At 46.2% G+C, this 25,922-nt stretch overlaps 1 protein-coding gene across 1 annotated transcript; it reads right to left on the bottom strand.

Moving 5' to 3' along the window:
- Window positions 1-190: 190 nt before the first annotated feature.
- LOC144215192 (ephrin-A1-like) lies at window positions 191-10,805 on the bottom strand. Its single transcript, XM_077744025.1, has 5 exons — window positions 10,477-10,805; window positions 2,310-2,605; window positions 1,732-1,797; window positions 1,552-1,656; window positions 191-1,158 (listed from the first exon to the last, which is right to left on the bottom strand). The coding sequence occupies exons 1-5, from the start codon at window positions 10,572-10,574 to the stop codon at window positions 1,031-1,033; spliced, it is 693 nt and encodes a 230-aa protein (XP_077600151.1). The 5' UTR covers window positions 10,575-10,805; the 3' UTR covers window positions 191-1,030.
- Between the last annotated feature and the right edge of the window lie 15,117 nt (window positions 10,806-25,922).

Raw genomic sequence — 25,922 nt, 5'->3', positions numbered from 1 at the left:
ATGCTAAAAACAAGGGGAGTGAAAGTACAATACAATAAAACATTAAATCATATCACTCTAGTTGACCTAAAAATTCAGACAAACATGATCCAACAACAGTGAATGTCAATAAAATCATAAGTAAAATGGTGACAAAGAAAGAAATCAAAAATAACTGCTGTAAATAGAAAAATAAAAGTCTACTTTACCGTTTTGGTTTTCCCCAAAATATTTTTATTCCACATGAAAATGTCACATTAGTCATATCAAACAGTTTTCTTCTTTTAATATAATCTTCTATGTATTTACATATGATACACTTGCTTTACTTACACATTTACAAAAAGTTATTTCCGTAAAAAAACACTTACTGTTAAACACGGATGTGTTTTTGTCCTTTCCAATAATCCTAATTGAATGCGCTCATAGCTTAATCGTAGTAGTTTTTTTTAAATAGCATTTTTACCGAGTGTTTTCTTTTTTTGGGGGGTTTGTCGAGATGGGATTCAAGATGGAGAGAGGACCAGCCTCCCTCTCGCTGAGATACAAAAACACACAACAAGTCAGTGTTTGCTTTCGGCCATTTTGTCACTCTCTCTTTCTCTCTTTCGCGCGCGTTATGTACAAAAAAGTCACCCATGCCGTCTCATAAATTATCTTCACAGAATGTACAAACAATTGTTTTTTTTTCCCGACGGCAGGGTATCATTGTGTGGTTGCCGTGACAACCGTGGTCCCTCCATGCTACATTTAGGATAGGGCGGGGTCAAGTGGAAACGCCCACGCCGCCGGAAATTGTCGCGACGATTCGCAAATAGCACGCCGACGATACCCCAACGATAAGTACCCGTCTTTGGCTCCACGGCGGGGCGGAGTCAATTTTCTATCCGTAGCCAATCACACGGCCGTCTATTCTTTCTCCTCCGGTCTCGCCCCGTGGCCGGCCAGAGGGCGGAGCTCTAGTGGTCGGTGGTTTTTAAATCCCCGCAGACTTCGTTGTGGTCCCAAAAAGAAAAAAAAAAGGGGAAAAAAAAGATGGCGAGAACGCTCCTCAGTGCAACAAGAGTAGGAGTAGCGAGAACGGGACGAGCGACGACAGGATAGAGAGCGATGTGGACGGCGCCGAGCTGGTCCGTACGCTTTTTCGCACTTCGGGGACGCCGACCACCGGGTCGTCGGCTGCAGGGACGGAGAGAAAAGGGGCGGGGTTAGCCTACCATCACGTTAGAGTGGGCGTGGTGGCCAACATGTTGGATGCCGAGAGTAAAAATGTGAAATCGGGAAGAACACGCAAGGCAAAGATGATTGATTGGCAGTCAGAAGCGGCATAAAAAAGCCAAACAACCTCAGTATATATAAAAAATGTGATCAATCTAATTCATTTTGGCCGGAAGGGAGCCGCATACAGCTCGAGAGCATTACAGTCGGAAAGTTGTACGATGACAAGGTCAAAGTTGACGAGATTGAAGACTTACTTTGTATTTTTACGGAAATAATAGTACGATATTAAAGTGGTTTGTCAGCCGGAAGTCGTTGGTTTTTCCACGTTTTTTTTTTTGGTCAATAGCATACCTGCGGGCAACCTGTTGGACGGGTTGTGAACGCCGCCACCGCCGCCCCCTGTTCCCGCCGCGTCGCCGGTCGTGGTTCCTTTAGACACTCTGGCCTCTTGAGAGCCTGCCATGGAAATACAGGGGTTAATTCAAGCTGGAAAAAACTGATCACAGGGCGAAGGACGCCATCGATTCTCACCGTCGGCCGCTACAACGTCCACCCGCAGCCGCAGGCACTCTTCTCCGTGATGGTGCAAAGGTTTGGCTGGATAGGGGGGAAAGGGAGAGACACACATGTGCATTAGCATCGGAGCTAACCACCGCATCACCGGAGCCCCGCCGCTTATCTAATTACGGCGGCGGTCGGGGCGATAACCCGACTCCGCCGGCGCGGTTACACTCGGGCAACCCGAGTACGCGCGGGGGCGAGACGACACCCCGACGTCGGGCTTATCGCGTCAGCGGCGAACGAAAACAGGAGACGTTTGGAAGTGGCCGAGTTCAAGTTGCGCTATCATTAAAGTATTAGCGCTTGAGCAACTCTATGCTATGGATATCGTCAACCCAAATGTGGGGTATTAACTTTTGTGTTTACTTTTTATTTTGAACTAAGTTCCTGACCCAATTAGTTTTTGAAAAATGTAATGTCAAAAGTTACAAAACAAGAATTCCAATATAAACACAAGAGCGGCTATTTTGATGGCATGGTTTGTGGCTAATTAGCTAGCTTGTTTCTATTGTTAAATCTATGTCAGTATTAAAAAAAAATGGACTCACAGATGTAATAGTAGCTCTCCCCTTGTCGAAACTCTTTCCCCAGCGTGAAGGGCGTGAAGCGCTGGAACTTCTCGGAGAACTTCTCGGGCCCGTGCGGCGCAAACGGGTGTCCGCACTCCCATCGCATCTGCTCGTATGACTGCGGCTTGCACGACTGGTAGTCCTCGCGTTCCACCATATAGAGCACGTAGCGCTCGGCGTCCAGCAGGGGGACCTCGCCTTGCGGGTAATGCGGGCACACGATGTCCAGGTAGTCGTTGAGCCTCACCTCCACCGTGTAATCGTCCCATAAAAACCTGCCAGACACAAGAAAAATCCTTATTAGCCCAGCTAGCGCTACGTGCATATCTCAAATTCCTGCTCGCAAGTCAAAGCGTATGGCCAACGGCATTTTTTTACAACATGGACTCCACTTTCTGCCTCGAAAGAGACAAAAGAGCCGCTTCGGAATGATTTTATCTGGACGGTTAGAGTGTTTGACGGCTTCCTACGGAGGAGATATAATACTATCGTCTCGGGGGATTTGTCAGAGAAGGTTTTCCCGAGCTCTCCTCCCACGGTCCGTCATCCGTGAGCGGCGAGGAAGCGTCCCGGCGAGTAAGCCCCATCTATCAACAACCCAAAGGCCGCCATTTGCACACAATGAAGCCCTCACATCCACACTTTGCAGCCGTGCCTATCGGTTTACCGTCTTCCGACTGTAGCGGATCAGCGGGAGGTCCCCGGGGGCCCAGGAATCGGGCCCACTTTAAATATTGACACAACGGGTAGAGGGGGAGGCGGGACCAATATCGCTTTCTGTTGCGCTTGCAAGCAATACGCAATGGCGGAGAGCTTGTCGACACTCGGGCAGGAGCGCCATTTAATGGCGTCTTTAGGGCTTAAAGGATTTTTGGGGGGATGTCCAAGGAGTCCCCAGGGGATCAGGGGTGCGCAATGGGTGGCTAGTGGTGCTGGGAGGGCCTGTCGGGATGCCAGATTAGGCCGGGGAAGTTGAATTAAAAAGCTAGTGCTTGTTGTTAGCTATTGGTCTGATTAGATACGGAAATAAAATGGCCGTTAGACTACATTGAGGCAGTTTGGCATATTTCTACTTGTGTTATGCATCAAAAATCATTTTAAAATAGTCCTGATATGGAAACAAAATGTCAGTTTTTTCTTTACTCGTTAGCTTGTGTATTGTGTTTAGCTTGTCCCGGGGGCGCCGGAACAGACGGCCGGGCTCCGAGCGGCGCTGGATCGCGCTCCCTTCACGCCCGATGAGCAGATAAGGCCAATGGCGGCCTAATTTAAGACGGGCTGCGCGCAAACGCTGATTTTGCTGGGCTTTGTGGCCACTTAACCGCTCCGCTCTGTTTACCAGATTGGACTGTTTTAGCCGCCGGCGCTTTTCAATGCCGCTCCAATCGATAGCGCCGTTGGACACTCTCCCCGACAAGGTTATCAACCACAGCGCCTCACACCGCCCCACCCCGCTTTGGCGAATAGCCAACGCAAACAAACAACCCCCCCCCCCCAAAAGCCACGCCTACTGGCTAGCATGTTTCAGTACGATCTCCATGTGGTAGCCTGTGGGGGTGCCGTTAAAAAGCCAAAAAAGGGGGTATTAAAGTCACCCTGGAGGGGGGTAATTATGCCCACTTCCCAGTCCCTTTAGGCTGTGGAGGGGGGGTGGGCCAAGAGGCTAGGGGGCGGGGTCAAAGGGCTTACATTTGGGGCCTGTTTTTGAAGTTTCTCTCTGTGGGGGTGCTACAGTTATCAATAGCCACTGTTTCATGCATTGACTTGACACCAGAGGGAGGCCGGCTAGCCACACAGCCCCCCCCCTCCCTTTATTAATAGCAAATAATTTGTTTAATTAGCCGGCTGCCTTTTTGTTCTCCCCGTAACACCTCGCCAATGAATGGGCCGACTTCATCAGCTTAATTAACTGATGGCGGATAGCGCACTTCAAAAGGGATGACTTAGCTTGCGGTCAAAGGCTTGAAGCTAACAAATGGATGGCGCTAAAGCCCCTGGCTGTGGAAGAAGGGGAAGGAATGTCAGGTGGTCAAGGGTGGAAAGAACTTTTTTTAGGGGGGAGGGGGGGAAATCTAGAGTCAAGGATTTGGGGGAGAGCTAAAGTGGTTGTCCATTCAAATGTTAGCATGAGCTCATTAGCGGAGAGTGGCTTATGCTAGTCAATCAACAATTTACGTCAACGGATGGAGACTTGAGCCATGGGAGCTCGCCTAATAACGCAAAAAACAGCTAAATATAAACATGCCAACACTAAAGATTATTAGAAGAACTATTTTGCCGTTATTTTCAATATTTAATTCCAGTGCCTTGAGATATTTCTTTTTTAAATCAAGTGAGCGAGGCTGAAGAAATTGCCGATTTACTGGCCCTTCTTCAGTCGACTTCTAATCTCTTCTCTTTAATCTGTTGGGGCTTTCTTCTCCAGCGCCTTTCATCCGTCCGTCGGCCTCTCATCTCGCCACTCCGCCGCCGCCGCCGCTCGGCGGAATGTCGGGCCGGGATCAAAAGCGTCCGGACGACGAGGGTGGGGGAGCCACCGGCGAGGGTGGCCGATCGATTCCCACTTTTTTTTTGATTCATCTAAAGGCGACGGACACGGCGCCCACGTGATTGTTTTCATCCCCGGGGCTTTTACTCGCGCCGCTAATGTGATTTAAAAGGTGACTGGCCTACATTGTGGATGAGTGAACCCGGAATGTTGGAGGGGGGGAGCTGAAAGGGGTTGAGGGGAGGGGGGGGGGGGTGGACGGGACTACCTAATCGTCTCATCCGAGCTTGGATTACTGACTGGAGCAGAAGCCAGGCTCAGTCCATTGAGTGGCACCAGACCCTGTTTAATGCCCGAGGGCGGGGGGGCTTAAAGGGAACCAGTCCAGTTGAAGGCGCTTGCCAAATCTAGATCGAGGAAAAAGGGCTTTTACAAAAAAAAAAAAAAAAAAACACTTATAGTACCATAACATCCAAGTCAAAGCCATTTGAGCTGAAAAATTGAGTTAAAAGGTTGTCATGTGCATGCCAGGCCAGTAGTGGGCAACATCAACATTATGCACACTCTAACTTTACATGGAAAAATCAGTCATCTTACCACTAACTTAAGATGCTTATTCATTGGAATCAGGTATGGGGAATTGTAACTTGAAGTACTACAACTGTTGACATTTGATGATAAAAATGAAACAATATATATGTCCTTAAGAGAAGCAAATGCTAGCCAAAGCCACATTTTTTCCACCTCTAAGCACAAGAAGTAATAAAGACGCAAGTTGTCACCACACGGAAAAAAGAGTAAGTAAGAAAGAGCAAAGTGAGGCCGTGGCGCGTTCCTGCTCTTCATCAATCACTGCCATTCACCTCCTCCCACTGGCCGCCTGACTTTCCCCCCTCAATAAGCAGAGGCGACGTCCCCCCCTTAGCCACGCCCACCTCCGACCCCCGGCTTCGTCCCCCGCCCGAGCCGACGGCGGCCCGACTCGGCCGCAATTCCAAAAATGCAACATTCTCCCACCCACAGTTTGCGAGCGGTCGCCATGGGGACAAATAGGCCCTTTGGACTTCTTTTTGGAACATAATATTCCGGGGGACGCTCTTTGTGCCACTTCCTGCGCTCAATGTCGAGTCGCTTTTGGCCGTCACTCCGCCTTTGTTGGGCGCCTCCGTCGCTCGGCTATTCCGGGGGGACAAAATTCAAAGCTTTGGGTCAAAGAATGACGTCCCGTGGGGGGCTTTCCACGCATACGCAGAGTTTTCCACCATGTCTTTTGCATAGTGTGAAAATAAATTGATTCCTTAAGACAATCAAATGCCGATTTGATTAAAAAAAAAAACGTGAGCAGATTTCTTTGCGGCGAGGTAATACAACAGATAGATTTCAGCCGGGGTTTATGGGTAAACCATAAATGGTTTCATCCCTAATGACTGACTAGCGTTTCAGGTTGGAATTGTGGCGGTGTTAGCGCTCACTTCCAGATGGCGAGGATACGGCGCCCCGGCCGCCCGCCCGCTTAAGGGATGGTCCCACTTTGGCGCATTAAATGAAATAATGTCCCATATTTACACAACAAAACCAGATCATATGGGATCCCGCTGTCCGTCTTACTGGAGATTAGCGGGCCTTTACGGGCCGAGCCGCTCTCGGGCCGGGGCCCAGCCCGAGGGGGAAGGAAGTCTGGTGCCGAGATAAGAGACAGAGACAAGAGGACGGCTCGGGAGGAGACGTCGCGGATCCCAAACGGAGACGGGGACGATCTGGACGGCGAGCAGAGGTCCATTCCAGACGTCTCGGGTCTAAAACAATGGCCGTCTATGAAACGGGGCTAATCTTCGGAAGGCTTTCAAGAGCCTGGGAAACAATAGCCAATGTGTGAGAAGCACTATTGTTGACCACGCAGACGGGAAACGCACTTTTCCCGGGAAAAACAAGCCAACGGAAAGCCAAGGCGGCCAAGGAGGGGGGGGGGGGGATAAGCGACCTGGGCATTTTCGCTGGACGAGCGCCGACGAGGAAGCGACCTTTGGCCCGGTTGGCTTCCCTGCCGAGTCGGTGGCAAACGAGGCCAAGTGGTCGGGGACCAAGACATTTGGGGAGAGGGGGGGGGGGGGGGGGGGACTCAACGTGTTCTGAAAGAAGTGCCTGGGAAAATTGGTACGCGTTGCTTATCTGGCAACGCATTCCCACTGAATTGGCGTCACCGGCGGGGAGGTTAGATTCCCAGACGGAGCAATTCTTCAAAACAAATGCACATGTGTGACTTGATGCTCACAGCATCAGCAGTCATGATAAGAGCAAAACATTCAAATGCCGGCGAGATATTTCAATAAAGGGGTCTTAGCTAGTGCATCTTCGCCATTTTTTTGTGGAAGCTGCAAAGGCTTTTTGGCTCCTGGTGCCAAGAAAAAAACGCTGAGAAAATTCCACACCTCTGAGAATGCTTCCCTCCTTTCGCTGCAATAGGAAATAATAGACTGAAAGGGCGCAGCTTGTAAAGTTGGAATAAAAAAAAAAGCCCAGCTATGGGAGAATGAGACTTTTCCAGGAGGCGGGGACCCCCCCGGCCCCGCATTGAAAGGACCACCGCCACTCCGGAATGACTGACAGATTGATAGAGGCCCGGGCCACTTGCTAGCCAGGCCGCCCCCGAGCATCAATCGGTCGCGCCGGTTACAATTCTCTTTCTAGGGGGCGCGCCGTGACCAAAACGGGCTAATTTGTAGGCGAGCTGGGGGACCAGACAACGTCCATATGGAACGCTTGAAAGCCCAGTTAAAAATACCTGAAATATAGGAAATCAGGGGGTGTCCAAACTAGGGCTGGCTTTTATTCATCATTGAAAAAGGCCCGCCGCACAAGATGCTTCAATGCACTTGTTGGCTTTAAAGGCTTGGTAAGAGTTAACTGAGGGGTCAAAGACATGGAAGTCTTCGTGTTAAGACTGCGCGTTAATGTGTACGAGAATGTTTGACTCACTGCTATCTGCTCGGACGCAAATACCACACAAACACACACACGGAAATACCCACGCCGCCTGGCCGACCTGTTTCTGGGAAGCAACAAGTGCGCGCTGACTAAAAAGTTCCTGGTCCTGCACAAAGAGGCTCGCACGCTCACGCCGTAAAAGAGAGAGAGAATAAAAAAAACAGGTCAGGAAGTGCGGAAACTATTTGGGAATTCACCCCCAAACAAAAGTAGTCATTAAGCCGGCCTCGACCTTGGATGTCGGCGTCCGAGCGCGCAATTTGCGGCCAGTCGGGCTTGGCCAACCGGGGGAGCTTGATTGTAAAAAAAAAAAAAAAAAAAAAAAAAACTCCGGGTGGGCCAACATAGGGTATGTGGGCCGTTTTAAGGCCCACGGCGGGATGGTAAAAACGGACTCCTTGCCTGCCATTGACACCAATTGAAGTCTAATTTGTTTGGAGCAGGGGTCGCCAAATGGATTTTTGTACCTAAAAATGATAAAGAATTTAAGCTAAATTGACTAAATGGACCACAATAGACATCCATTTTACTTAAAAAAGGAGGACTGGCTTTCAGAGTGAACTTTTTGTAGCCAAAAGAAATAAAGTGGGCCAAAGCGACTTTAATCCTGGTTTAGTTGATTGGCTAGCAACCATTTTATAGCTAGTCACGGATGTAGTAAAACAACTAGAAAGAATAGTAGCGTGGCAGAAGGAGGGGAAAGCTTCTCCACCCTTGAGTGAAGACAGATGACAAGCCTAATGCTCCCGGATGAAACCCACCGCTGGAGATGAGGAGAGGTGGGGGATGATTGGGGATGGGGATGGAGATGGGGGGGGGGGGGTTAAAAATCAACACACTGTATCGAGTGACGGGTCAGAGGGGCAACGCCAACGCCGGCTCGGATAAAAAGCAACAAATGAAAAGCGTTGGCTTTTTTCTTCCCGCGAAGGCCCAGGATTACGCGGGGAAATAAAAATAACCAGCGGCAAAAGCGACAGATTAGCGTCAAACCAGCACAACAAAATACATTATGGGCTGTGCGGCTGGGAAAGTTGGAATGTTTTTGTTTTTTTTTGGGCCAAATGTCAAAGGTCAAATTTAGGTTAAGATTATCAGGAAAATCAAACATTAGCATTTTCAGCCCTGAACTGTAGCTAGCATACTTTTTTCTAGCATCCCAAACACAAAATGATAGGTCGCCACTGACATCCAATCCCCGCTCAGCCACAAAGGATTGGTCGCCCGTCTCCCTTGGCGCCATTTTGTGGGAATTTACCCTTGTGTTTACTCCCTGCAGGTCTAATTGACCCCCACTTGTATGGAGCACCCCCACTATCACCCCCCCACCCAGCGACCTCGCCATCCATCCACCCGCCGGCTGTCCGTCGCCCGCCATTAGCGCTCCGACCCATCGCCTGAAATACGAACGTTCCGGAGTGGACTTGACAGCGTGGAAGCCCCGCCTCCTCCTCCAAGCCACTCTTGATCTAAAACGCACGTTATTAAGACGGGCATGGCGGGCGGGGGCTGTCAAATGAAGAGGATATTGCAAAAGATATTTCAACATGTCATGAGTCACATTTGCATGGGTGAAAATATGAAGCGCACACGTCATTATTCCGGGGAAATTTCTGCACTCTGTCAGTAAAACGAAGGAAAAGTGTAAATAAAAGCGTCCAAAAAAATGGCCAGACGGCATATACTACGTGTAATCATAGTGACAAAAGGCATATGGCAATATAGGAATGGTGCAGTGCACAATACTGCAACTTTAATGCCAGGACTAACATGTCAATTATGACTACATATAAAAACATTGAAATTCCAGCGGTATTTAGACTGGTGGATTTAAACGCAGTACCTCAAAATGACACATAATTATGCCCGTAAGGCAGGCATATGATGCATAATCACTCCGCTGTAGAAATTATGAACATGCTCAAATAATTGACGTTTACTCACTTTCAACTTGTTAAAGGCATCCAAAAAAAAGAGGAATCCTGCACTAACATTCCACCGCAAGAATGTAAACACTACAACAATGATCTATAAAAGTACGTATTGTTGCCAAAAATGGTACCAAAACATTCATTCTTAACACCATATTCTATCTGTTACATATGGAAACCACACAAAGACCAGTTCCAGTGTACAAGTCCCAATAAAATATAAACATGGACATAAATCTACAAACTCATTTAGTCAAACCAACATGTAATTCAGCCACCACTTTTTACAGTGTACGATTACAACCAGACTGAGAAAAAAAAAGAATTGTTCTAAATGCCAGCCAGACCAATTAATCTAAAATGATGGCGACTCGACAAAAACCCAACTTTGCCATCAAATAAATCAACACAAAGCTGTTTAATCAAGCGAACTAAGACTACTAAAGCACACGTGCATCACTTTTTAAGCAGCTTTCAGCCCTCCAAACTTGTTTTTCCAACACTAGCCGTGCCGATGGCGCATTGTGCAAGGGGATTAAAATATGCCATGATAATAATAATAACAGGTTGAAAAGAGTTGAGATGGGGGGTAACATGGGGGGTTTCTCGACTCCCTACAGCTTTTAAGTCATTATCATAACAACAGCAGGCAAATTGTTCGCATCACCAATTCATTGCGAGTGCGTGGAGGGGGTGAGTCCACTAAAAAAAGTGTAAAAGTGGGTAAAAAATGTCAACTTACTTTTGATTTGTGCCGTTCCAGAAGACGCTGTGACGTTCGGACGAAGCCAGGCGCGCGCACATGCACGCCAGGAAAGCCACAATCCAAAGGAAATCCATAGTGGACGACGCCGAGGCGTGCACGCGCACGCTAAAAAACACAAACACAAATGCGTGCTCAGATAAGATGGTATAGAAAGCAAAAGTTCCGGCTTTCGAAGGCGATGGAATTGTAGGCTAAACGTGGAAAAAAAGAGGGTAAAAGGCGTCTCAGAGAGGTTTGAAATCAACGCGCAGAGCTCGTAGACGCCACGCAGATCCGTCGTGAATGAACGCGGGTGGCGGCGTGGCGTCTGATTTGGTTAAACGATAACTACGCCCCTCGCTGACGGGCAGCCAATCAGAATACGGTCCGAGCAAGAGCGCACGTACTTTCAGGAAGCGCAACTTGTTTGCATGATCAAAACATTCGATTTTTTTCAGTCTTTTTTTCATGGTAATTAAAAAAAACACCATTCTGTTATAACATACATCAAATAAAATACATTTTTGCTCTGTTTTAACATGAATTTTTTCTAACATATACTTTAAGAAACGTCATTTTGCCCTAACTTACTCCTAAAACACAAATATATTTTTGAGGAAACCTGTTATTTTAAAGGAACTGGGCTGACAGGGTGCCGGAGCTGGGCCATGACCAGACAATTTAACCCTGGTTTTGTTATGTTGTAGAATTGTAGCCTTGATGGATGGCAAAATACTCCAATTTTTTCTTCCTCCTGACAAAATACGCGGGTAAACCCCCCAGGCGCCATGGCGGGGGCGACGCATTCAACGCTCATTTTCCATCGTTTATGTAATCTCAGCTCTGAAAAAAAAGAAAGACAAGCGGCAAACGCATAGATATATATAGATATATGCTAATTAGCACACGATTGGATGTCAGGCGGGTCAGCGCAAGAAAAAATGCGTTTGCAATCCGAGGGAAAGAAAGGCGCTCAGCTCCAGAAAACAATGGCCACCGCCGCCGCCGCCGGGGAGATGACAAGGCGCAGGAGACGTTATTTGCTAAGCCGCCATCCAATGGAAAAGCTTCTGACCAGAATGTCCAGATCGCTGGTCGGACGGCGGATGTGCTGCGGCAACGTTTATAATTGAACAGCCTATAAAATATGGAATCCCCACGTAAAGTGGGAGCCAAAGCTGGCAACCCACGCGCTGTCGTTATTCTGGAGCTTTTAAAGCCGTTTACCTCAAAGCCCCAAATTATTCTGCGGTTCCCCAATAAGATGATAAACGTAGGTTAGCCAAAACGTGAGCATCCATACCAATGGGCCCTTCTTTAAAGCCTATGACGTCGTGAGTAGCTTTGAGCAAAAGAAAAATATATATATACTGTTTACATTTGAAGTACAAGCAGAGAAAATGTCAAATTTGTCCAAATAGGGTAAAAAGGGAAAATAAAATAAATGTGCATGCTAATCCATTAGCCTTTTAGCCTCCTAATAGCATATTTGATTGGCTAAAGGAGCATTGGCTTACATATGACATGGAAAAATTGACCAGCCAATCAGGTGACAACTTTGCCTTGAAACAAATTCATCCAATTTCTCTTCAACTTGATTTCAAATCAGAAGACGTGAAAGCAAGAGCGCTCTCTGTAATTAGACTTTACTCCACCGCCGTGTAAACAGCCTCCATTTTTTTTTGCTTGTTTTTACTTTCCTCTCAAGTTGGGACGAATTATAGGAGAAAAGTCTTTTTGGCACCGACATCCCAACGCTAGTTGTGGCGTGGCCCTGCCTTCTCATTACGCTCCCATCCCCAAACAATCCCTCCTTCCGCGTATTTGCCTGGCTACCTGGGACGCCGCCGCCGCTGCCCGCCCTTGTCGGCCATTGTTGGCGCCTCTTTGCCAACAATGTGAGGTCATTCGTTAGCATCGCAAATTAGAAAATGTGAGTCAACAAGAGTTTAGAGGCTGGATGTCTATTTAACCACTCGTTAATTCGCCCAAATTGCATTGACGACGGCTGTAAAATGGAAGGGACGCTTGAGTTTCGGAGGATGGACGCGTGTTATTTTGATACGTATTTGCTACTCTGCATCCGCCGGTGGGCGCCCAGGCGAGAGACAAAGAGCAGCTGAGAAGGAGGCGGAAAAAGAGGAAAGGAAGAAGGAGGAGGAGGTAAGACGGGCGTTAGATAACCACCAGAAGCGAGGAGGAGGCGAGCCAGCCCAGACCCAAGTAAAGCGCTTAGCCGGCAAAAACAAAAACGCAAAAACGCAACAAAAAAAACAACATCCACGCACTTGAGACAACCGATACGGGAAGCAACACCAAAGCCAAATGGGATGGAACAAAAAAGGAAAAAAATGGTGGTTTGGCCACTACTAATTAGCCAGTGTGCTGACCCGTGAGCCGTCGCCATGGATTTTTTTTTTTTTTTGAGGCCGGGGAGGATTTTCCGTGATGAATCATTTGACGGGGAACCATCACGTGATGACGCAAATTGCCGTGTTTTTCATCAAAATACACTCAAATAAGTCTGAAAACTTCACAGAATATGAAGTTAGGGAAATAATATGTACAATGGCAACATCCATTCACGGCTATAACTATTTTAACAATTGGAGAAATTGCAATTCAAAAAGAATTCAATAGAAAATATGGAAGAAAAATGGAAAATCAGCTTTTGGAGACGATTCAAATAAGTGCCAGGGAATCCAGAAAAGGCAGATTTACTGTGAGGCTTTTTGTAAGAAAAGTTGGGCCTGAATAAGCGGAGACGCCGCATTGAGAGTCCCATGTTTACAAGTTTTGAAAAAAAGAGGAGCTTTTAAGGCAGCCAGAATTGCTGTGAGAAAGAAATGCACAAATGCACATTGAATGGAGCCCCCAAACAAGTTTCTCTTCTAAACAGGGACAAAATGCCGGCTGGAAAAAAAGAAAAAAGATTGACACTCCAATGTAAATAGACGGACGGACGGGAGGGACGGACGGACGGGGGCGGAGGCACATTGCCTCTGAGGGTCCTTCAATATGTATGAGGCCCAAAAAAAGAGGAAAAGAGGGGAAAAAAGGCCTTCTTCTGCCACTGGACAGTTTGTCCTCAACAAAGAAGACCACCCAGACATTTGTCAACACAAATCGCATTAAAAGCACACCAAAAAAAAAAAAATCAATGTTTATGTCCTGCACTGATTAGAGTAGTTAGCCGAGATAGGCTCCAGCACCCCCAGGGTGATGGGTGGCTCAGAAGAATGAGGAAATATAAAAGTATAGAGGCAAGTTGTGCGTTCCTATTTAGACGTATTTTAACAAAGTGGAGTTCATCTGCAGCGCTGTTCGGGGGTCGTGGGTTCGATCCCAGGGTCACGCTAGGCTAATTTAGCACTCAAAATTTAGACGCCTATCACTTACTGGAAAATGACCTACACTTTAGTGTTCAATGAAATGATTTTTAAACATGCTAATGAATAAATACAAAATATAATCATATATTTTTTAAAAATATCAACTTACCTATTTCTTTATGTCTTGGTTGTCTTTTCCTGTGTCTGTCTGTATTCTCACTCTCTTAATCCTGTAACAGAGAAATTTCCATACATTAATAAAGTCATCTCATCTAATCTAATCTAATATAATCCAAAAACAACATTCATATCTTTCACTCAATCAAGTTAGAACAGCAAAAAAACAATATTTAAACTCGTTAAAAGTATTGTAAATCTGTATTATTTATTTTTTTAGTCTGAACATTGCCCCAAAATGGCCCCCATTTTGAGCCGCGCGGAAACTATGCAGCGGAACTGCGAACATGTAAACATAGGAATGAGTGTGCGTCCATCGACACGCACGGCCAACGCGTGTGGTCGGCGACATGTGTGTGCCAGAGTGCCCCCCCCCCCAAAAAATCTGCTCCGGGGCAATTCCTCCACCCTCCATTGACGAGGGCACATGCCGCCACTGTACGGATGAAATTTACGGCCCCGCCCGGACAAAAGACGGCAGCCACCGTGCATTGGGGGGGGGACCTTCTGTCCATCCAAAGCCACCGGGCGAGCGGCACACTTTAGGATTTACGGCCTTCCATTGTTATCGGCGTGTGGGAGGAGAAAATGTCTTTTTTTACGGCACCCCGGGCCCAATAAAGTGGCACACGCTGGCTGCGGGCTGGGAAAACAAAACAAAACAAAAGAAAAGTCAAGAAAATCTATTTGCCCCCCCCAGTCTGAAAAGCATGGCGGCTTTTGTACGCGTGCAAGGCACACTTCTGGGAAGGAGGGGGGGGGCGTCACGGAAAGGTCACTTACGATAACGGCGCCTTCTGCTACCACGCCTTTTCCATGAGATAAGATGGAGTCATTAGTTTGGAATTGTCCAAACTCCCCCCCCTACTGCCTCCCCCCGTCTTGCCCCCCCCCCCCCCCCCCCCCCACTTGACGGACAGTCCAAAGGGTGAGTAAGTTTGTGTTGCCCTTTTCTTGCAATTTGATAAGCAGAGGAATTTTTTTTGGCATTTGGGGTTAAATGTAACATTCCTCCAAAAGAAAACATTGTGAGATAGCAAATAAATTGTGATCATGGGAAGAAGGAAGACTTTAAAAATTGGGATTTGTGTGGGTATTTTCTAGTGGAAGAAAATGGTGTTCCTTTAAAAAAAAAAAAGGGAGTCAATAGAAGTGGAATTCACATTAGAGATAGCAAACAAATTCCTTTTGGGGGTGTTGTGTTCACAGCTTGACAAAGTAGGACATTTTGGGAGTGGATATCGTCATGTATGTCCAGAAAATTGCCTTTAGCCTGGGAAAGATATCAAAAAATGGAGGTTGGAGGCTTTCTGTAATGTTAAAAACAACAACAAAGCATGCACACTTGCATAGAAATGTGAAATATTATGACACACATTAAAGCTGACCAGCATAAAAAGAAAAAATTCCATGACTTCACACATATGTACGCATATGAACGTATATAATGTACATATGTGGTGCCCAGATGCTGGAGCAGCCTCCCCACTGCCTCCCCACTGCCTCCCCACTGGCTCCTCCAGCTGCCTGTCCGCCACTTGTGGCGAGCTACCTCGCCGCCACTATTCATTAACAGCTTCTTAATGCTCCCAGATGGGACAGCTGGTCTCACTCGTTTGTTTTTTTTTTCTTCCAAAAGAAAAAGACCTTCTCCCTTTGTTCTCATTCTTTGACAACGTGCCCAAAAAGCTCGTCATCGGATCGCCGGCCGGCTGAAATTGAACGGGAAATCCAGCCTTTTTGGGCCGTTCGGAAAGGCACCGAAAAAAGGGTTTTGAGCTAAAAAAAAAAAAAAAACCTTCAATCTCCGTTTGAAGATGACGTGGAGGCGAGTTTGAAAGATAGAAAGGGAATGAAGCGATAAGAAGATGCCTGATGAAAAAGACAGGAATTTTGCCTGGAAGCTGCCATGCTATGTTTTCCTTGATTAACATCTGAAAGCGCCACAATGAAAAAGAGTGGGAGCGGCTTACACTTTTTTGTTTTTTTGGAGCGCCGTTTGCCGGTAAGTTGGCGCTTAGCGAGCCGGGCTACGGCTGTGACGACATATCTAAAACAATGACTGATAGAAACAGGATTTTAACATATTTTGGGGGGTGGAATAATCTAGAAGAAGTGACCCGAAAATGCCAACAAGTCAACAGAAAATGACCCGGAAATGCCCCACCGTGAAGACGGACATCTTGGTTTGCTGCCACCCTGTGACTTGAAATGAATTGGACATCTCTTGGCCATGAACTGAAAATCGATTCACAGTAGAAGGATGAATGTGGAGTAGCTTAGCGAATTTTCTTCAATCCGGACAATTTTCTGGGCAATTTTTCAGAGGGCACAGCGAGGGCGGCGAATGGAGGCGGGCGGGCGAGAGAGAGAGAGCCAGAGAGAGAGCGTGCATACTTCAGGGCTGACCTCAGAGGCAGGCTTTTCCAGCGCTTCTTTTTTTTTTTATGCTGAATGAAAATGTCAGGAGCCCAAATGGGAAGTCCCCTCGCATCCAAATGACAACATGCGTCGCCGCCGCCGTACGGGAGCATTTGCCAAACCTCCTTGGACGAGGAGGAGGAGGAGGACGAGGAAGGACGGAGGTGGAGGTTGCGGCGTGGATACGACGGCAAAAAAATGGAAGAAAACAAAAACAAACACAAGACGTGCAACTATTCTGACGATGACTGGCTTTTTGATTCTTCACCATGAACTCATTGAGCGCCATTGAAAAAAAACCTTTCAATGTCCAATCGTGGCTTTGTGTCTTGATTTGTGAGCGTTACTATTGGACGACACGCCAACACAAACGGTTGCCATGCCCCCGGCCTTGGCCTCTCCCCGTGGAAGCGTCGGGGTTAAAAATAACAGTTCGGAAGCAAAAAAAGTCCGTCCAAGGCCCGCCACCGTGGCTATTTGGGGATACGTCGACGCTCCAGGGGTGGGAAAACGGTTGCCTGGCGACGTGGCCCAAAAGGAAAGATGGAAACAATCTTTTTGGGGAGCGCCACGCTCTCGCACCTCACAGCGCTCCTTGCTAATCGTCCGTAGGTGGCTAATGGCTAACAGGCGCCGACGGCGGCGACACGGAACGGCTTAACTTGGGAAAACAGATGGGGAGGGCGGGTTCCGGGACGGCAGCTGGGGGAAAAGAAAATGGCATTTGAACTTGGAGTCTCGTGGCGACATTTGCAAGACAGCGGACGGTAGATTTGGGTGGCCGGCTAGCCATTGAACGAAAAGCCATGGGAAAGCGTGCCTGTAAAGAGGCAGAATGTTTTTTTTTTTCTCTTCTTTCTCTTCTTTGTTTTCACGGCCACTCCGCAACACAGGCCAAGTATGTCCTCATCGACGGCTTAAGTATAGGTGCTCGCTCCGGTCCTCCGACGGGGCCGCCGCTGCCGCCGCGGCGTGACGCCCAGCTGGCGAGCGACGAGACCCCGCCGGCGTGTCAGTGGTGCGTGCGGTCAAGTCGGGGGGCCCTCTCCTTCCTGCCTTGTTTTCAAACTCCCTCCCAGTCACATCCTGGCACGTCCACGCGTCTGTCTACCGACTGGCCTTCTCCAGACCACGGCTAGCTACTTCCAAAATGTCATTTCTGCCACGTGCTAACGGATGTTGAAAAAAAGTCGGCTTTAAAACGCAAAAAGTTCCTTTCTGCTTTCCGGCCTGGACATTTTTGGACATCACTGCACATTAAAGGGCAAAAAAAAGTTGTTTTCCCATGTTCGCGACCTTTATGACCCCAAGCCAAACTCATTTCTCACTGTAAATCCACACAAAGTCTTGATACTAGCGTCGACAAACAACTTTTGACGTCAAAAACGGACAGAAAAAGAGAGAAAAATGGTCAAATCTAGCTGATAATGCACTTTTTCTTTGCCATACAAAGCGGGAGGCCACATGACAAAGTGTTCCAAGTAAACCGTGGCAACGTAAAACCGCAAGACATGGCGCGTCTAAATAAAGTCAAGTCCCAAGCAAATGGCCGGGTTGGGATTCAACAATGCCACACCGAGGGGGGGTCGCCAGAACACAAACTGGACGACGACATTCATGTGAAAGCCTTCCAGCCGCCAACAATGGCACGCAAACTATTCTGCGTACACTTTTTTTGGGTCCAGACTGTACCTCGGGCCAATTGAAAAACAAATAAACGCAAATGGGACGCTACTCTTAAGAAAATGGCAGACGTTGCCCTTGACTTTGCGTCCCGGGAGGGCGAGTGCCATCGATAAGAAAGGACGGAATCAAAAAAGTCATTAATTTGTCCATTTGAGATGCTATCTTTGATCTGGAGCTTTCCAAGATTGCGTCCGTTAGCTCCAACGCTAACTCTTCCGCTTTTTAGCGACCGCCACGGAGAGATTGGACGCCAAAGCCCCTTAAATATCAACGTGCGAGGATTGGAAGCGGGTTTGCGCCACCAGGAAATGCTCACATCAAACCTAATTAGGCCAGACGTTCTTTTAGCGGTGAGCGAAAAAGGCAGAAAAGATCCCTGCTGTCAGGCCCATGATTTATTCACATCCGATTACAAATCGCGCCATGCCAAACCGTTTTTTTTCCTTCACGGAATGACCTTGGCCAGGGAATTAATTGCCTGTATGTGGTCAATTGTACATGGAAACACATTGCTTTGCGCTATTAAGTGCGGAGGATCGTTTTTTTTCTTCTTATTTCAACTTTCGCAGATGTCTTGAACATGGATGATGATAATAGCAAGAGCTTAGGATAAATACATAATAATAAAGCAGTCATATTGGTATTTTTTTGGGATTGAATTGTAAAGTAGTTTTAACATACCCACACACACATACATTTTTTTTGTATATGGACATTAATACGTCGAACTTGACGTCCTGGTTTGGCAAAAATAAGATAAACGGAGATTTTTTTTCAGTTAAGTTTTATAATTGTCATAAAACACAACTATGATTTCTGATTACAATACAAACAAAAGCCCTAAAAAGTCAAATTTGGACTATTTTCTTTCTTTTAGTTAGCAGGCCACTGAATGAGAATATTTGAGTTGTCATTGTGTGTAAACATTCCAATATTTCTGACCTTTCAGAAAATGGAAGCCCGTATAATTCAGTTTGTTTCCGAGAAAAATGACTTTGTATTAAGACTAAAATGTTAAAGTGCGTTCAAAGTCAAACAGCAGCAGCAAACGTTCCATTTTATTTGGGTCATTCCCTTCCGATTTAATGATATTTCACCCTTTAGGGGCTGTTGGGCCAACCACTACAAAACCAACACTGTCATTTTCAGACTCTAATTTGGTTGGACGCCAGATAAAGACGCTTTTTTTTTTTTGTGATGTGGAGCTACTCAGACACTTTGCGTGGAAGCGCAATCTGTTAGCCCGGGGGCTATTTTGCTGATCCCAGAGAAGAAAAATCCCAATCTTATTTTAGAGACGCCATGAAAAAGAGTGGTTACATTAAAAAAAAAAAAAAGCGCTCCTATCCAGCTTGGACTTTTCCCGTCCAATAGATTGTTGTCGCCTATGATTGTTTGTTAATGAGGACAGCGTATATGGCGCTGAGACCCCCCCCTCTCGCGTAACCCACTTTGAATCAACGGCTGACCTACTTCTTACGCTTGACCTGCCGGCGCTAACGGCACCGCCGCGTTAGCTTTGGTTTCATATGACACACACACACATTGACAAAAACATACACACACATAAACAACACACTCACCCAAACGTATGATTAGATGCAAATCCGATGGAGGTGAAAATAAGCGGAGCGTTGAAAAGTAAATATTTCCCACAGCGTTGAAAACATACTCTATATGCAAGGGTCTGATTAGTTTGGTAAACATTAGATGTCACATTACATTACGCGCTAAACTCGGCGACCCGCTAGCAAACAAGAGTTCAGTCCAAACGGATATAAAATTACAGATTCAACTCCAAACTAATCGCACGACGGCCATCTTTGTGGAATTTCTTTACGCCAGATGCGGGATTTTGATTTATTTATCTTTTAATGAAATCACCGTCAGCTAAGCTAGGCCAAATCTATTCGTGTCATGTTGAGGAGTAATGACAAATGTTATGGATGCTTGTAAAAAAAAAAAAGAAGTGGAGTGCCGGTCCAAACATTGCTCAAATTTATCAATATTTCTTGAAAGAGAATCGATTGTATTTGCATAATTGCTGAGGGGGTGATGGATGGACGTCAAAACTCAATTTAATCGAATTAAATGACGCTTTATGGGCAGATATAGCATAGATTTTCATATGGGGGAAATTGTTGTCGCTAACAAAACATCGAATGGGACATATTTGTGGAGTATGTGGTAATTTTAACATTTGTATTGTTACTAGTCTGCCCAAAAATGTAACCCTCAAAGTACTAAAGCTTTATAGTACATTGTTTTGGGTCAAACAAGGACTCATTTTCAAGTTTGGCTTTTGGAATTTTTGACTTAAAAGTGGTTCATTTTGGACCCAAACAATATTTAAAAAAGAAACAATCCAATTTACTTGCTAATTCAGGATTTAATTCAAATACACATCTCATTTTTTTACTTTTTTAGGTCCTCTACCATGTTTACATTACTGTGGACGAACCAGCTGTGATGTTTTTTTGTTAAAAACTAAGCAAAACATAACATCATTTTATATCAACCACCCATTTTAGCACCTGTTAGCAAAGGACCAAATAGTTGCCGGCTCTTCCACTAATATTATGAAGACCGAATGATAATATTGACTTAAAGTTAATGTTTGCAGAATAATCCAAAAGCTACGCTAAACACGACGGACATCTGCGTCCGGTTACGGATACGCAGCGTACGCTTTAAAATCCGGGCGGTCGTAAGCCGAGACGTGTCGCCGCTGTCGTGGTGGTGGCGGTGCTGGCGGCGGCTTCTGGCGCAAAGTCATAAATCAGCCTGAAGGGGAACGCTAACTCATGAGCTCATGGCTTTCATCTGTTTGAGGAAGTATTAGTTGCCGCTACAAGTGCGCCCGCCGCTTATAGAAACCCATTTAGGAAACATTATTGTGGAAGTTTGAGGAAAAGGGGTCCGGCGGGAGGAATTTCAAGGATGTGGGCTCGAGCTAGTTGACTTTGGAGACCCCCGAAGGGAAGCCAAAGCGTTGTGAAAACATGGAGGTCAAGGTCAAGCGCCGTTGTCGGAAGGCTAACATCCGTGGCCTACGCGGACGCTGCGTCTTGGCGTGCGGAGGAGGGCGTGTCGCGCCCTTGCGTGCTACTCCGTGTTATTCCGTCTCCTCCTGGCCGCCTGCTTTACGGAGCTATTCTGGGAAAATCCAAATGATAGTCTTTCAGCGTGCGGTGGGCCCGTTGCGGTTCCGTATTTGTACTTAAAACCCGGAGACTCCTAGCTCCTGCCTCCTGCCTTCTCCCTACGACTTCCCTACCCGCTCTTCTTTTGTCCTGCATTCTTCCTAGGACTTTTTCTTCAATTTCTTTTACAATAAGACGTAATGGCTAATACTAGCGCTTTTAAGCTAACAGTACTGATTCGTTAAACTCCAAAATTTGTTCATAATCTCTAAAATTAAAAAATAGAATACTGGTTTCAACCATTTACATTCTTACACAAACACTTTAAGCCATTTTTTTCTAAGTGTTACTACATACTTTGTTTTCCTCTAAGGGGCAATTGTAATTGTCGGCCATCTTGGAACAGATTGCCTTATTGCATTGACTTCTTAGTAGTTATAGCTATGCACCTGATTTGATTTGCCAGTGTTTTTTTGTCCCAAAGGCATCTAAAAACAAACTGGAGCGCTTCCCGTCTCTTGTGTAATTGCTAGCTTCACCTCCGAAGCCTCCAGGAGTACTTTTTGCAAACAAGAACGGGCAGAATAACTTTGAAACGCGCTCGCTAGCGCCACGTACGGGCGTGTCTTCTTTCCTTCCTTACTCCCTCTTGAACTTTTCATCCCCCCCTTTTTTATGTTGAACTAAAAATACCCAGATGGATGGCGTGGACTTGTTTGCGCTTCCTTGGCAGATGTGGTAAACATGTTAGCGTTGAAAGAAGAGCGCTTGTCAAAAGCGAGAGGGTGAGCTTTGATTTAGGAGCTGGCCTGCCATATGTGCATCCTATACGCAAACTAGCGTACTGGCGTTCCCACCGCCGAGGCTATTTTGCGCACGCGCTGCCGTTTATAGGATGACGGACTAGTCTTATTTGGACACTTCAACGGATGCCACGTGCCAGCCTAGAAACAAAACACGCATTCAACAGCCGAATACAAACTGGAAAGCTGTTTTAAAAAAGCTTTTGAATTCGTTTTATACTTTTTAGTGCGCATAATAAGTCCGTTTTAGGGTATAAAGAATATTTCCAAGTAATGTCTATATTTAAAAATCCAATTTCATATACTTATATACGCTCATGACGGACATGAAATAATAAAACAAGTATATTTGTCAATAGTGAGAGGAAAAACGAAGAAAAAACTTTGTTACCGGCTAAGGAAAACTATGAAAATATTGCGATTTATCATCTGGAAATGACGGTAATACACAACAATGGTAATGATATCCGATTTAAAGTTGTGTACTGGTATAAAAGGCCAAGATGAGCAAGCAATTGGTGCTGCTTTCTCCGCATGACATCACTAGCAGAGCGGCGTGCCAAAAATAGTTAGAAATGAATCCGCCTGACACGTCTCATCGTCGCAAAAACTAATTTTAGAGCCTGTAAAGCGAGATTAATGGAGGCCCTGGTGAAAGCTCTCTCTCTCTCTTTATATCATCCCAAAGTCTTTTTAAATCTTCTTTGCTGGCGACTTCCCGCCTCAGCCTCCCTCTTTGGCCTCCCACCAAAAAGCAAAACATCGACAGCGACGTGACTTTTTGTTTTTTCCTCCCCGAGTGACTAAAAAAGAAAACAAGACTTTTGGTTCAGTCGCATGGCTACGCACAATAAATAAATAAATCTACATGATTATGTAAGATGGCTAAAAAAAATGGCGACTCAAACGTTGGAAAACATCCTTAAAATGGCATTTGTTTCTTTTTTTGCATTTGAAATGGTCAGGTTGGTGCGCGCGGCAAAATAACAAGTACAAGCACGGAATTTGGTTTCTTTTGTTTTAGCGATAAAGGGATTTTTGATTTATGAGTTTTAGGGCTGTTTTTTTTTGGATGTCTTTTGTTAAATGGAATGTTTTTTTTTTGTTTTTGTTTTTTTAATCCTGCACTTACATCATCTTCCATTATACCAGTTGCATGGCATTTGTTTTACGGGAAAGGAGCTTATTAAAAGTCAGATAGAGCATCCAAATATCTGTCAAATATCCGTCAATATTTCTTGAAGGGCGAGAGAGTCATTTTTCACTTGTCCTAACATGTAGACGGAACGGAGAAATTGGAAATGGAACGTGGCCTACTTTTGCAAAGCCATAGATTCTTCAAATCACCAATAAACATTGATTGGGCTAAAATAACGACAACAACAACATAACAAATGTCTCCCATCCTCGGACTAATAAAAAAAAATCTTATTTTGAAAATAATGATGGCCAGGAAGATAATAATCCACTCTACTCTGTTTACATCAAAATTAATAAAGAAGAATTGCAGGTTATTGACGTCACAATAAATAATTATTAGACCTGAAAGAGACTAAAGGAGAATAAACTAAATGAACCAAACAGTTAGGTAAAATGATCCGTTAAAAAAGAAGGTATTAATAGACTTGAAAAATAACTTATAGTCCACAAAATTCACTACTAAAGAAGTACTATGCAAAAACAAGTCGTGAGCATACTGAATGACGTTTGGGCTAATCCTCACAAATGTTAGTTTGCGTGCAGAGGGAAAGGTCAAAACTCTTAAAAAAAAAAAAAGCCCTTTTCAAATCAAGCGGCACCGTGTGATCCCACGGCCCGGAAAACAGACGCCACCTTCTGCCGCTCATCTGGGACGGGACGGGACGGGACGGACGGGACGGAATTCAGCAGCATTCCGACTCTCATTTTTTTTCAGGGGGGTGGGGGCTAACACACGACCCCCCCCCCCCCACTCGCTCTGGTGAAAGGGGGCTTTATCACAGGGTCTGAATGGCGCCGATCCACACGGAGCCGCCGACAATGGGCGCATCATCAGAGGCGAGCAGAACCCGTGAAAAGAGGGACAAAAGGGCCTTTGGCTGAGAGGAGGGGGAGGCAGGGGCCGGGTTCAGGGGCCCCCGCTTGGGCGGGCAGGTGCACCCCCCCTCCCAATTCATACAGTACAGATTTGCCGGCCCAAAAACGTCATTTTTGGCCAAAGTAGTACGTGCTCGCCGTGTACAAGAGACTCCGCCCCCCTGACGTGGCCCTCAGTCAACACGGGGTCAGCTTTTTGAGGGAGGGGGGGGGGGCCTCATCTTGGGTTACCGACATGCCAAAACACGCAAGCCGTCACGGGAGCGGCCAACGTCAGCGTCTGTTTATATTTTTGACTCATAACCGAGGAGCTTTATGAGAATATTAAATCGTAAACTTGGGCAAGGTGCCAAGGCGGGTGCCCAAGTGGCGGGGCGGGGGCCAGGTGTGGCCCACCACAACACTATTTTCCGGTCCGCCAGAGGAAAACAATGGGCAGCCTAGTGGACGTGTGGTTAGCACGTCAGGCTCACAGTTCTGAGGTCGTGGGTTCGATCCCCCGCAACGCCATGGGAGGTCAGATACGGGTCTTGTTTTCATTTATTGAAATGATCATCCGTCAGCCGGATGGCCGTCTAATCCTGACCGTTGGTGGCGCAACAGCTGGATGTCCCGTTGGCCGCCTTAAGCCCCCCCCTTCCCCACATATGGTCACCATCGAGGATGATGGATTCCTCCCGGCGGACTTTGCTGCCGCGCGCATGTGAAATGATGACACTGGACGCTCCAAAACGGCGTTCGCTGAGGATTAGTCAGCGTTGGCCGGCAGGCAGGCAGCCTGGGGCCACCATCTTAGCTCTTGGGCGACAAGTACTAGACAAGTATTCTAGCATTCTTCACTATAATCCTTTTACGATCTTCAATTTATGACGTAGCAAAGCAAAGCAAAAAAAAAACTATTTGAGAGGGGCAACGACTGCGGAAAGACAAGCCAAGGCACGCTTGCTGGCTGGCTCGTATGTTGAGAAAGTCATTCTTTCAGTACTCGTGCACACCCACACACAAACACATACACAAACATATACACACACTGTCTCTACTAGCAATTTGTATTTTAATCTATTCTATAGCGTACACTGTCGCTCACCTCCACTTGATCCCACTCTATAAAATCAAAGACAACATTGTAATGCAGCTTAGCCACACAATACTGTAAAATAAGCCCCCCCCCCCCTCTTCCTAACCTCACAACCAAATCACATATAATACCAATACAACCACAATATTATTATGGATTTATCAGAAGCTCTTGCTATCATCATCATTTATGAGGAATTGAGAATAAACAAGTGGAATGAAAGGCTCATAGTTTGAATGTTTAGCAAAAAAAAAAAAAACAAGACGTGGCGTATCCAAAGCAGGCATGAAGTTAGTGGTGTGGGTATTTTTAAACCCCCATAAAGACTTCCTTTGATTTGATGTGCATTCATCTGCAGCATGACATAACCACTTTTTTTCTTTTTCTTTTAACAGTCATTAGTTATTCTTGGGATTACGTTTTTGACCACATGCCCAAAGTGTGGCCACGTCCAAGGGAGGAGGAGAGGGGATTAAAATCTTAAATCTGCATGCGCGGCGGGGAGGAAGAAATAAAACAACACGCGGGAAGGAAACCACACTTGATAATAAAAGCAAAACAAATCCCTGAATCCAGAAATGTGGCACTTGACGAACGGGGTCAAAAGTCAAGGTGGCCTCCTCCTAATAAAGTGCATTTATCATCCTAACGGCGTACTATAGATGTGGTGATTTTCTTAGGGAAACACCCTAGTCGCCACAAGGCGGCGACAAAGCGCAATCAACAT

The sequence above is a fragment of the Stigmatopora nigra genome, chromosome 21 (assembly GCF_051989575.1).
Source record: "Stigmatopora nigra isolate UIUO_SnigA chromosome 21, RoL_Snig_1.1, whole genome shotgun sequence".
NCBI lineage: Eukaryota > Metazoa > Chordata > Actinopteri > Syngnathiformes > Syngnathidae > Stigmatopora > Stigmatopora nigra.
This window is presented reverse-complemented; position numbering and strand designations above follow the sequence as displayed.